This window comes from Streptopelia decaocto (genome assembly GCF_964273445.1).
Source record: "Streptopelia decaocto genome assembly, chromosome: 4".
NCBI classification, from domain to species: domain Eukaryota; kingdom Metazoa; phylum Chordata; class Aves; order Columbiformes; family Columbidae; genus Streptopelia; species Streptopelia decaocto.
The window spans coordinates 528,199-538,780 of NC_138658.1; the positions used below are offsets into that span (position 1 = coordinate 528,199).

The 10,582-nt window shown below is 54.1% G+C and overlaps 1 protein-coding gene across 1 annotated transcript; it reads right to left on the reverse strand.

Annotated features, from left to right (window-relative positions):
* Positions 1-178: 178 nt before the first annotated feature.
* On the reverse strand, positions 179-7,426 carry LOC309439061 (extracellular matrix organizing protein FRAS1-like; the record flags this gene model as incomplete). Its single annotated transcript, XM_082051184.1, has 12 exons — positions 7,397-7,426; positions 6,486-6,713; positions 6,005-6,118; positions 5,222-5,372; positions 4,406-4,565; positions 4,032-4,221; positions 3,036-3,211; positions 2,763-2,923; positions 1,351-1,565; positions 658-808; positions 428-535; positions 179-315 (listed from the first exon to the last, which is right to left on the reverse strand). The coding sequence occupies exons 2-12, from the start codon at positions 6,612-6,614 to the stop codon at positions 179-181; spliced, it is 1,692 nt and encodes a 563-aa protein (XP_081907310.1). The 5' UTR covers positions 6,615-6,713; positions 7,397-7,426.
* Positions 7,427-10,582: the final 3,156 nt, after the last annotated feature.

The window sequence follows — 10,582 nt, forward strand, 5'->3', positions numbered from 1 at the left end:
CGCCCCGTGTCCTGCCTGGCGATGCTCTCCCGGGCTGGCAGGAACGCCATTCAGTTCCAGGGCTGCTGGGGCAGCCAGAGCCCCAGAGACCAGGCCTGTGCGGCCCCGAGCGCACGCAACGCTCGACACGCTGGTTCTGTGGGCGGCGGAACACTTACCAAGAGCAGAAATCGGTGCTTCAGCTGCTGGGAGGGCGAGTCGAAGGTCTGAGCGCTCCACAGCAGCTGCAGGTCGAACTGGATCCTGCCAGGTGCTCCGGGGTCAGGAAAGCCGAGCTGGCGTGGGGCAGGCTGTGGTGCTCCAGCACAAACAGCCCTGGGGCAGGACACGGGGGGACGGGTCAGGCAGCGCCTCCCGGGAACAGGGACTCGCGTTTTCGGGACAGACGTGGGCTGGACGGCTCTCTCCGTCGCGCTCACGCTCTCACCTCTGAACTTGGCCTGAGTCTTGAACTCGATCACCAGCCGGCCGTCCTCGCGGATGTAGATCCTGACGATCTGCAGGCGGGCCGACAGCACACTGTCCGTCTGGATCCCTGCGGGCGGCAAGAACAACGTCACCACGCGGGCTCTGTCACCTCACGGAGCTCCAGGGGCGCCACAAAGTCCCGGTTCAACCGGGATCAGCCCCGTGCTCCCTGCAGAGCCTGGGGCCCACCTGTCCTCCAGAGAACGGTGTCGTAGAAGAAGGAGAACTCCATCTCGGTGTGATGCTCCAGAGAAGCCCAACCTCTCGGCGCCGTCACGTAAATGTAGGACACGTAGAGCGGGACGTGGACGGTTAAGAAGGACTGAGCAGAGTCCCGGACCTGTTGAGAAAACCCAAAAGGTGGTTCCGCAAAGGAGAGACGCCGGCCCAGGCTCATTCCACGGGGAAGAAAAACTGAGGCCAAAAGTGGCCAGTCTGAAAGCGTTTCACACCCTCACATTTAGGTGCAGCTACTTCAGACAAATCTGCATTTTACATAAGGGTAAGTACTGACGTGCTCTGGTGTCGTGGGACAACAGGAGCTGGGGTCACTTCACCGCAAAAAACCCAACTCAGTTTCTAATTACGTGAATTAGAAATGATCAATTCTGCTTGCTCAGGACCGCACATGTCTAATCCACCCATGAGAGGGCACTGAGGCACGTCTGGGAGAGAAAGCCAGAATTAAGAATTGGCCAGAATTAAGAAATTACTTAAAGATTCCTGTGACCTCCCTGCCCTGAGCAGTGTGGACTGACATGCCTCTGCTCTGCGCTCTTTTATACTGGCCAAGACCGTGGTGAAAATTGTAAGAGAACGGAACACAAGTGGGAATATTTTGTATTTCCAGTGCGTCCTGGTATTTAAAAGGCAGCACCTCACCTGGAAGTCGGCGGTGACAGCGCCCCCGCAGACGTCAATCAGCTCGGTCATGTCGTAATAAGCATCGAAAGTCCAAAGGCAGCTCTTGAGGTTGAGGTGCCTGTAGAGCTGGATGCTCTTGGGCTCCCTCACGCCGGGGTCGAACTGGAACGGGCGGTCGTAGCCGGGACCCAGGACGATGCTGTCGTAGGTCACCTCCTCCAGAAACCCGCCCTCTGGGGTGGACAGACAGCAGGACACGGGTCGCTCAGGGAGCAGACATTAAAGAGCTCGAGGCTGAGCACTGAGGCCCCATTTTCCCTCTCAAATCATGTCAGTGACTTTGATTATATTGGGGACTTGACGGGCTCCTCTCCCTTCGTTATCCTGCATATGCACAGGTCTGCAGGGGAAAATGCTGTAGGAGCGAGGTGAGAATCCTAAAAGCCAAACCCATGGACACATTAACGGAAGGCTGAAGGTAAACTCTGAGAAATGCAGAACAGCTCGAGGACGAAATGAACAGAATGAAGTTCAAGCACCCCCTGCCCACCACCGAACAAGCGTGGAGCACGTTACCCTGCGCTTCGGGGACAAAACTATCCACGGAACGAGCGTGGAGCACGTTACCCTGCGCTTCGGGGACAAAACTATCCATGGAACGAGCATGGAGCACGTTACCCTGCGCTTCGGGGACAAAACTATCCACGGAACGAGCGTGGAGCACGTTACCCTGCTCTTTGGGGACAAACTATCCACGGAACGAGCGTGGAGCACGTTACCCTGCTCTTCGGGGACAAAACTATCCACAGAACGAGCGTGGAGCACGTTACCCTGCTCTTCGGGGACAAAACTATCCACGGAACGAGCGTGGAGCACGTTACCCTGCGCTTCGGGGACAAACTATCCACAGAACGAGCGTGGAGCACGTTACCCTACGCTTCGGGGGCAAAACTATCCACAGAACGAGCGTGGAGCACGTTACCCTGCTCTTTGGGGACAAAACTATCCACGGAACGAGCGTGGAGCACGTTACCCTGCGCTTCGGGGGCAAAACTATCCACGGAACGAGCGTGGAGCACGTTACCCTGCTCTTTGGGGACAAAACTGCCTTTTTTCGCTGGCTCTGGCATTTCCCGTAGCAGTGAACGTGCTTTTGCCACCTCTGTGACACACACAGAGTGACCCACTGCCTGTGGGTCCGTTTTTAATGACACGGACATCACAAGACGGATTCAAAAAGCAAAAAAGTCACCAGCATGGTGTGAACCTACAACCTCCTCACCTCGAGCAACGCTGCGTAACCCCGTCATTATTATTGAAAGATCCCTTTGCATCCCGTCTCATCTCTGACAGGGTAACTCTGTTCACTGCTGTTAGTGCAGGAAGATTCATTAGTGTTAGTATTTAGCAAAAGTGGCTTTAAAGATTACCCGAGATGCCTTTGAGGTCTCTGGCGGTGACCAGGTTGGAGCAGACGTGCTGGTGCCTGTAGATGGACTCGGAGAGAAGGAAATGCAGGTTGTGCAGCGGCAGGGTGGAGATGAGGGGCAGCATCCCGTCCTGATGGGGAATCTGCACCGAGATGTGGATTCTGGAACAAACCGGGTGAGACGCGGCTCAGACACACGTTCTCTCCTCTCACAGCGGCCCCGTCACCGCAGGGCCCGGCGCGGGACGCGCTGTCCCCTTCTCCAGGCTCCCACCTGTTGGGATGCTCCTTGTGCTTCACGTCCAGGTACTTGAGAGTGGCCACGAACGACTGCGCCTGGAAGCCTCGGGCTGTCCCCGCCACCACGGGCGTGTGACAAATGGCGCTGTCGGTGCCGATGGTCACCACGTTGCTTTGGGGACTTTGCTCATGGCCATGGGATCGCAAAACCTGCTTAAATTGAAAGAAGCAGCTGCTGAAATACCCTCTAAATCATGATGATATAACACTTCTATTAAATCAGCAATAGCCACAAAATCCAGGGCTCTAGACAGCACAGGACGAGGCAGAAAGGAAAAGTGGGCTTTCTGAAAACGTGCCAAAAGAGCCACTGGAGAAAAGGTAAGAAATCCCAGCGCTGTGCTGAGGGTGCTCAACACGATCCCGAGGTGCACGGAGAAGGAAACAAGAACTGAAGGGCTGGAGGTGCCGTGCACAGCACCCAGGGACAGTCTCCGGTAGGAGGTCTCTGAAGGAAGAAATGGCTGGGGACAGAGACAAGTCCTGCCAACTATCCGTGCAATTATTTTGTAGTGAAGGTTTTCAGGAGCTGAAGCTCCTGAAGATAAACACGTAGAGAGAGAGTTACTGCCTAGGCAGAAAACACACAGCGCCACAGAACTCCTGGGTCTGGAGGAACACGAGGAAACAAGGATTGTGGAGAAGGAAGCTCATGTCCACCAAATGCCACCAGAACTAAAGACTTTGTAGCAGTCAGCATGTCTGACTGTAGGAACAACCTCACCAGAGAAGCGCTCTTCCTCTGGGGACTTAAAATCCCCGTTTCAGATGTTTTTCCGGAAGACATAGTTTGGATGTCACTGAGCATAACCCAGCCCAGCAGCTCCCAGGCACTCCAGACTGGGAAGCTGCTGGAAATATAACCCAGTTTCCAAGCGTAGTTGTGATAACTACAAGCACACCACGGTTTTCCAGCAGCTTCCCAGCGGGAACTGCCCTCCTGCCGTCACTGCCACCCCGGGGCGGTGACCTGTCCCCTCCGGTGTCCCCAGCCCACCTGCCCCGCGTGCTCCACGTAGTCCCGCAGTCCCGGCGGCCGAGCGGCGCCGGAGGTGGCCGTGCCCTGCTCCGTGCGGCACAGGACGATCGCGTACTGCTTGAGGTTTCCCACCCGCCGCACCGGGATGCTCACGGAGCCAGCGCTCTCTCGGACACTGTAGCTGGAAACACATCAAGCAGAGACAATTAACGGGCTGGGGAGCGAACGTGATGTGTTTGCGCTGATAACGAGCACTGCAGACTGTTGCCTCCATGGAAAATCCAAGACGTCCGCCATTCCGCAGCCCTGCTGCGTGGTTTAACCCGGCAGGCGCTTCCCACTGACCAAAAAAGAGTGCTGTTTACCTGGTGTGGGTAAAGCTGAGGAGAGACCACTGCACGTGGAAGACGTTGCCGCTGACCACGTTGGGTTTGCTGTCCCTCACCAGGAACTGAAAGCTGTCCATGGTCTCCCAAACCTTCTCCTCGTCCACCACGTACCGAATGAGGCCCTGGTTCACATCCTCTGCCGGGAGGAGACACCCCGTGAGCGGACCCAGACATTCCACAGCAATTGTACCGACGAGCAGCGTGGAGACACATCTGGGTTGGACGAGATGCTCTCAGCGGTCCCTTCCAACCCTGACCACTCTGTGATCCTGTGATCTGCACAGCGCGGGGACCGGGTTCTCCACAGCCCACCAGCTGCCACAGTCATTCCCTTGCCTGGGCTCTATCCGTAACGCTCAGGCTTAAAAACAAAGTCAATGTAAAGTAGCTTGGATCAAGTGCAAAGGTTTGCCTGGGCAGCACATTTCAGCGCTGTTCTATAAGCTGGTGTGTCCTCACAGGGCTCCTTCTCACTGAGGCCCTATGGCCTTCTGCACTCACTGAGATGTTTCCTGAGCTCCAGCCCTAAAATCACCACTCTACACTGTCGCGAGTCAAACCTCCAGCTACAGTAAGTCTGGAGAACCCCAGCGTGCTACAGGACATGGGCTGGCGTCTCTCAGAAATTAGAGGATCCCTGCAATTTAGAGCAAAGTTCATATCTTATTTTTGCATGCACCTTTGAGATCTGACCCCTCCCACCTTCCTTTTCGCTCTCAGCACACACAAGCTATTTGGCAAACTGAAGCAGCTGAAGGAGAAGAGAGAAAACACAGAACCCCAGTTCCATACCTTGCGTAAAGGTGGTCACAGCCACCCCTGGCCTCAGCTTGTTCTCCACATAACCATTTCTAGGAGCAGTTGTGATCTCGTAGATCAGCTGCTTGTCATCTGTGTCAGGATCTGTCGCCAGCAATTCCTTCTTAGTGATCACATTGGCTGCCTGGATTAAAGCCAAAGCAAGGGAGTCAAACACTCTGGAGACCCAGCAGCGCGAGTCCGATGGACAGTTCATCCCAAAGCCCAGCCATCCCTCCGTCAAACACCACGCTGCGAGGGAAAACCCAGGCAATGTCCGAGCACCAGAGAGCTTCCTGGGTTTTCTTTGGACTTGAGCAAAACAAAGGCACGGCACAGCAAGAAATCCCTGCGCCGCATTGCTCTGAATGCCATATATATTATCTTTACCATGGCTGCTGTGGCACATCATCAAGACTTCTCTGTCATCAGCAAAGCTGAAAACGTCCCACCCTGGGGAGGGGGACAAGAGCTGCCTTGCACGGGACAGCTCACGCAAGAGCCAGAAGAGCCAGGCCTGGCGGTCCCGCCGACGGCAGGAAAGGAGATGGCCCAGGAAGCAATTCAGTAGCCAGGGTGCCTGCTTTGGCTCATGAAGCCGCCGCGCGGGCAGCCCTGCACAGCTCTGCCTTTGCCAGACCCTGCATGAGCGCAGGGGGACACCTGTTCTGTACCACAAAAATACAGATGCTGACGGATCGGGATGTTCTCCTGTGCAGCCCCTTCTCCTGGAACGGCCCGAGAAACAACCTAAGCCGAGCCCAGGCCCGCGGTTACCTTGCCGTCAATGTACTCCAGCCACTGCAAACCCAGGTTGGTGACAACACGGGGTGTCCCATCGTCCACAGGGAGAATGTCCACCTGGAAGTGCTGCGGTGCTGCTGTCACCACCTGACAGAAGTGCAGAGAGACGGCTGTTACTTTGGGAGGCAGAGTCTGGGCCACCGTATCTCCAGCTTGGCTCTTTTGGCTCTGTTGGGACTGAAGTCCTGGGGCAGCTGCACCACGGAATGTGGCATTAGAGAGTCATTTTGACTGGAAGAGACCCTCAAATTCATCGAGTCCAACAGTTAACCTTGGCACTAATCCATGTTCCTAAGATCCTCATAGGTAGGAGTACTTATAATTATAGAGTCCTAAAATTACATTCGGTCCTCTGAAAGCAACCGTGAGGCTGATGTGACCCCAGTGGAAATGAGTTTGGCAGCCCTGTACTAGCTGGAGAAGGTCTCCCTCGCATCCCTTCTGCTCCCCTCACCTCCTTCCCCCCATCCTCCACGATGAAGAGGGGGTTGGTCCCATCGCTCACGGTGAACGTGAAGCGATCCTGCAGCGAGTTGCTGCCGTCGTGACTGTAGCTGACGCGGCTCTGGTAGATGTCGTCCATCGTGAAGGTGGCGGCTCGGTGGTAACGCTGCCCGGAGCCGGTGCGTTCGATCAGCCCGTGCCGGGGGGGCTGCACGACCGTGAACGTGATTGACTCAGCCTGCAGCAAGGAGACAGCGTTGGAAACCGAGGAGGTGACCCAGGACCGAGGACAGGCAGGTCCTCCCAGCTCCAGGGACTCTGGGCCAGGACAGCTTTCCCAGCACAGCGTTTCCAGCCGGAACAGAAACGCAGCACCACACGCTGAGCTGGGCTCCCTGAGCCCTGTCCCGTCTCCATCCCTCCCCCAGGGTGACTCTCTGTGAAACCACCCAAGCAGGGAGCCCTAGGCCGGACACATCAACCAAACTCCTGCTTCGGCTGCTCTGAGATGGCTCCCGCCCTCGTGCCAGCCCCTCAAACCCAAGAGCAGACCCCGTTCTGCAGCCCTTCCAGGCCACATGTGCCCCCTGTCACTTCTGTCGGGGTGGGGCAGTGACAACCTTTGGGTTTGTCCCTCAGGGCTCTTGTTTAGGGGCGTCTGAGACATCGCACATGAAGCCATTTCTCAAGGCAGCGCTTTGCTTGGCTCAAACACTGATTGTTCTGTTTCTATGCAAACCGGGCCTCCCACAAGCTGTTTGTCTGACGTGGTGACAGACAGACAGACAGACAGGGTACGAGCACAGGGAGGGATGGCACTCACTGCAGTCTCTCTCTTGCAACACGAGCCCGTTTTTCTGGGAGCCCAGACGGGCAGAACAGGGCAGGGGGAGGAGGCTCGGGGGAGTCCTGCCCGATTACCTCTGTGTCAGCATCTCTTGCTTTCAGCTCGAACTCCCTCCGGCCTCCTTCCCTTCCCTGACAAACGGCATCCCCCCTCCCCTCACACACCCCGTGTCTCCGGCGGGACTCTGCCCTGAGCGCCGCTGTCTGCGGCAGCGGCCTCGGCCTCGGGGACAGCGCAGGCCCCGGCAGTGTGTCCCCAGGCCGGGGAGCCAGAGGAGCAGAGGCCGTGAGCAGGGCCCGGCCTCCCCAGACCCTGCCCGGGAAACCTGGGCTCGCTCCGGCTGTCCCTGGGCAGGACTCCATGGGAGCGAGCGCCCCGTGGATGCCCTGGCGGCCTTCAGGCAGCTGTGGCAGTGAAGCCCTTTCCCCGTTTCCTTGCCCCACGGAGCCTGTCCAGGCTTGGTACCTCAGGCTGCCATTTGCAGGGTCTGTAACCGCATGGAGACGGGTATGCTGTGGAAATGGCACCATTTCTGTCCCTGTGCCCCCGCAGCAGGGCCTGGGCAGGGCAGCCTCCATTCTGTGTGGAGACACCGTCACGGCTGCGGCAGCAGCTTCTGGGCAGGAGCGTGAACAGCCCTGATGTTCCCCACCAAGTATTGCAGGGGAGCCACAACAAGAGCCTCAGCAACAGCGTGGCCTCCTGATTCAGTGTCTTCCACCCCAGACGCTGGCTGTGGAGCGTCCCTGTGTGCCGCAGGTACGGAGCCGATCACTGCGGCTGTGCGCATCGTGCACAGACTGAAACGCAGTACACCGTAATTACTGACACCATCCAGGCTTCCTTACGTGGTACCAACCCACAGATAACCACCATGGTCATAAAAAGAACAGGGAGACCCTAAATTCTACGTTTCTGCCCTCTCACTCAATAGTCCCAGCATTTTATAAAAGAAGTTTCTCAAAATGGCCTCCAGTATTTCAGAAGTCTCAATGTTTGATGTGCGAGCACTGTGGGACTAAGCTGGCTGGGGCCGGGGACGGCTGAGGACACGGCCCAGAGGGAAGATACAGGCAGCTGCAAACTACTGCAGTAAAAAAGGACGCTTTTTGTTACAAACGCTGGGCAAGCCCTTCACCTGACCTCTGCCCCGAACCGCTCAGCTGTGCGAGCGTGCTTAACAAACGCACATCTTCCCATTTGTGGAAACTTAACGTACAGCATGCTCAGAGCATCACTTCAGCCCAAGTTTTCAAATAAGCAAATTGCATCTTTGCTGACAACAATATCACAATTATTTTGCTCTTTCCAAGCAAGAGAGCTGCACACCAAGGTTACACAGTGCAAAAAGTGTCCGGCAGCTCATTTGACACCAGATGACAGCTGCGGGCTGGAGACTGTGCTCTGGGAATCCCTACCTCCTGTTTCCAAACAGGGAACTGCTGTTAATTCTTGGGTTTGTCTCACTCACTTTAAATGTTCGAGGGGAAACAAAGATAGCAGCATCCAGAAGGCTTTAAAATAAAATATATTCATATCAAACAAGGACCACACATTCCATTGTACACTTAGCCACACCCAGGTGCCAACTCTTTCTGGCAGAAATCACAATCCCAGCCTGCAATTTCACATGCAAATTTGCCTCTGTTTAGGTCGGTAAGAAGGCAGCTGGATTCCAGAGAGGGCCAGGACTTCAGCCCCTGCCCCGAGCGGATCCCGCGAGGCCGGCAATCCGCACGGCCCACGCTGCTGCAGGTAGGCCAGGGGAAACCCGCTGGCTTTCACGTTCGCTATCGGGCAAATTCAGTACACACAGCACTACGTGTCCGTACAGCACGTAAGGGGTTTCATCTACAATACTTTACGTGGCAACAAGGACAGTCATCTGCTTCTTTCATGTTTTCAAATGCTGAAACTGCATTTTCTATTTTCCTGGCTCTGTCCTTCACACCAAGTGACAATGCCAGGTCAGTGCATCTGTAAGTAAAAGAAAATTACACTGCTCTTCTTTGGGCACTTTTAAAATCAAGTCTTTTACTAGGCAGTGAAGGTATAATTAAAAAATTAATTTAATGATGTTTGCAATTTTCCTTTTGGCCACATTAGTAAAAGCAGACATGAAAAGGGTCTCGGGGCACTTTGTAACAGATTTTCCCCTCTTGCTCTGATCAAATTAAAAAACCAGCTAGTATTAATTATTTTTAACAACAACCTGTTTTACGTTAGGTATTGAAAAGGTATCTTGCACGGCAGATAAATCCAACTTCTTGCTCAACAGCAGTGCGGAGGGGCATCTCCTGAGCCTCAGGGCTTTTATTTACCGTAACAGATTTTCTCTCAGAAGTAGAGTCCATTCAACACCCGTTCTGTTTAGTGGATAAAAGCAAATTCTATCACCCTCGGCTAATTCTTTTTTCCATTATAAGTGCAGAGGCTTTGCTCCCTCACATTTGCTAAGGAAGCCCTGAGATGCTTGGACAACAGATGCCCCACAAAACGGTGCCTTCTGAGGGTAATTTGCACACAGTGACAAGCTATGGGACAAACAGCAGCGGGATACTTTTCACTGTACTTGGGAAACAAATATATTGAAGGAAAAATGGGTGGAAGACGTGTGTCTGTGTTAGAGTCCTCCTTGTGCCTTGCTTGGTTCTCAAGAGAGGAATGTACCTAACATTCTCTTGGTCCCTAACATTCAGGGATCTGCCAATTCAATGAGATTTCAAGCATGAAAGCTAATCTAGATAAAGATAAGTGTTCCAGAGGAATTCCTACACTTATCTTAATTTTTTGCTCCAATAAAATTCGCTTGTTTATTTAAAGAAGGCTTTGAAGAGAAACGGGACTTGTAGACTATGAAAAACTGGAATGTGAACCACTTGAGCACCGAGGTCAACATTCCTTTGAAAATGTGGATAATACATGATTTACCTTGAACAAGAGATCAAGAGCGCTATTGTCAAGAGACTGTGCTATTGTTAAGGTAATAGTCTGTCACATGAAAGTTACATGAAATAGTTCATAACAGAGATTACTTGCAATAGCTTGTTTTCAAAATACTGATAAAAAACAGTCAAGGCTTCCAAGAAATTAACCAGTTGGCTGCACTACAAGCTGGAAGACTCCTGAAAAAAACAAGACCATATCTTGTTTGCTGGTTTGCAGCGGCCCACAAGCACAACTCTTATTGTCGATCCCAAGACGGGAGCTACAGGATGCCAGCCAGAAGAACCTCCCTGTCACAGCTGTCACCTCCGCAC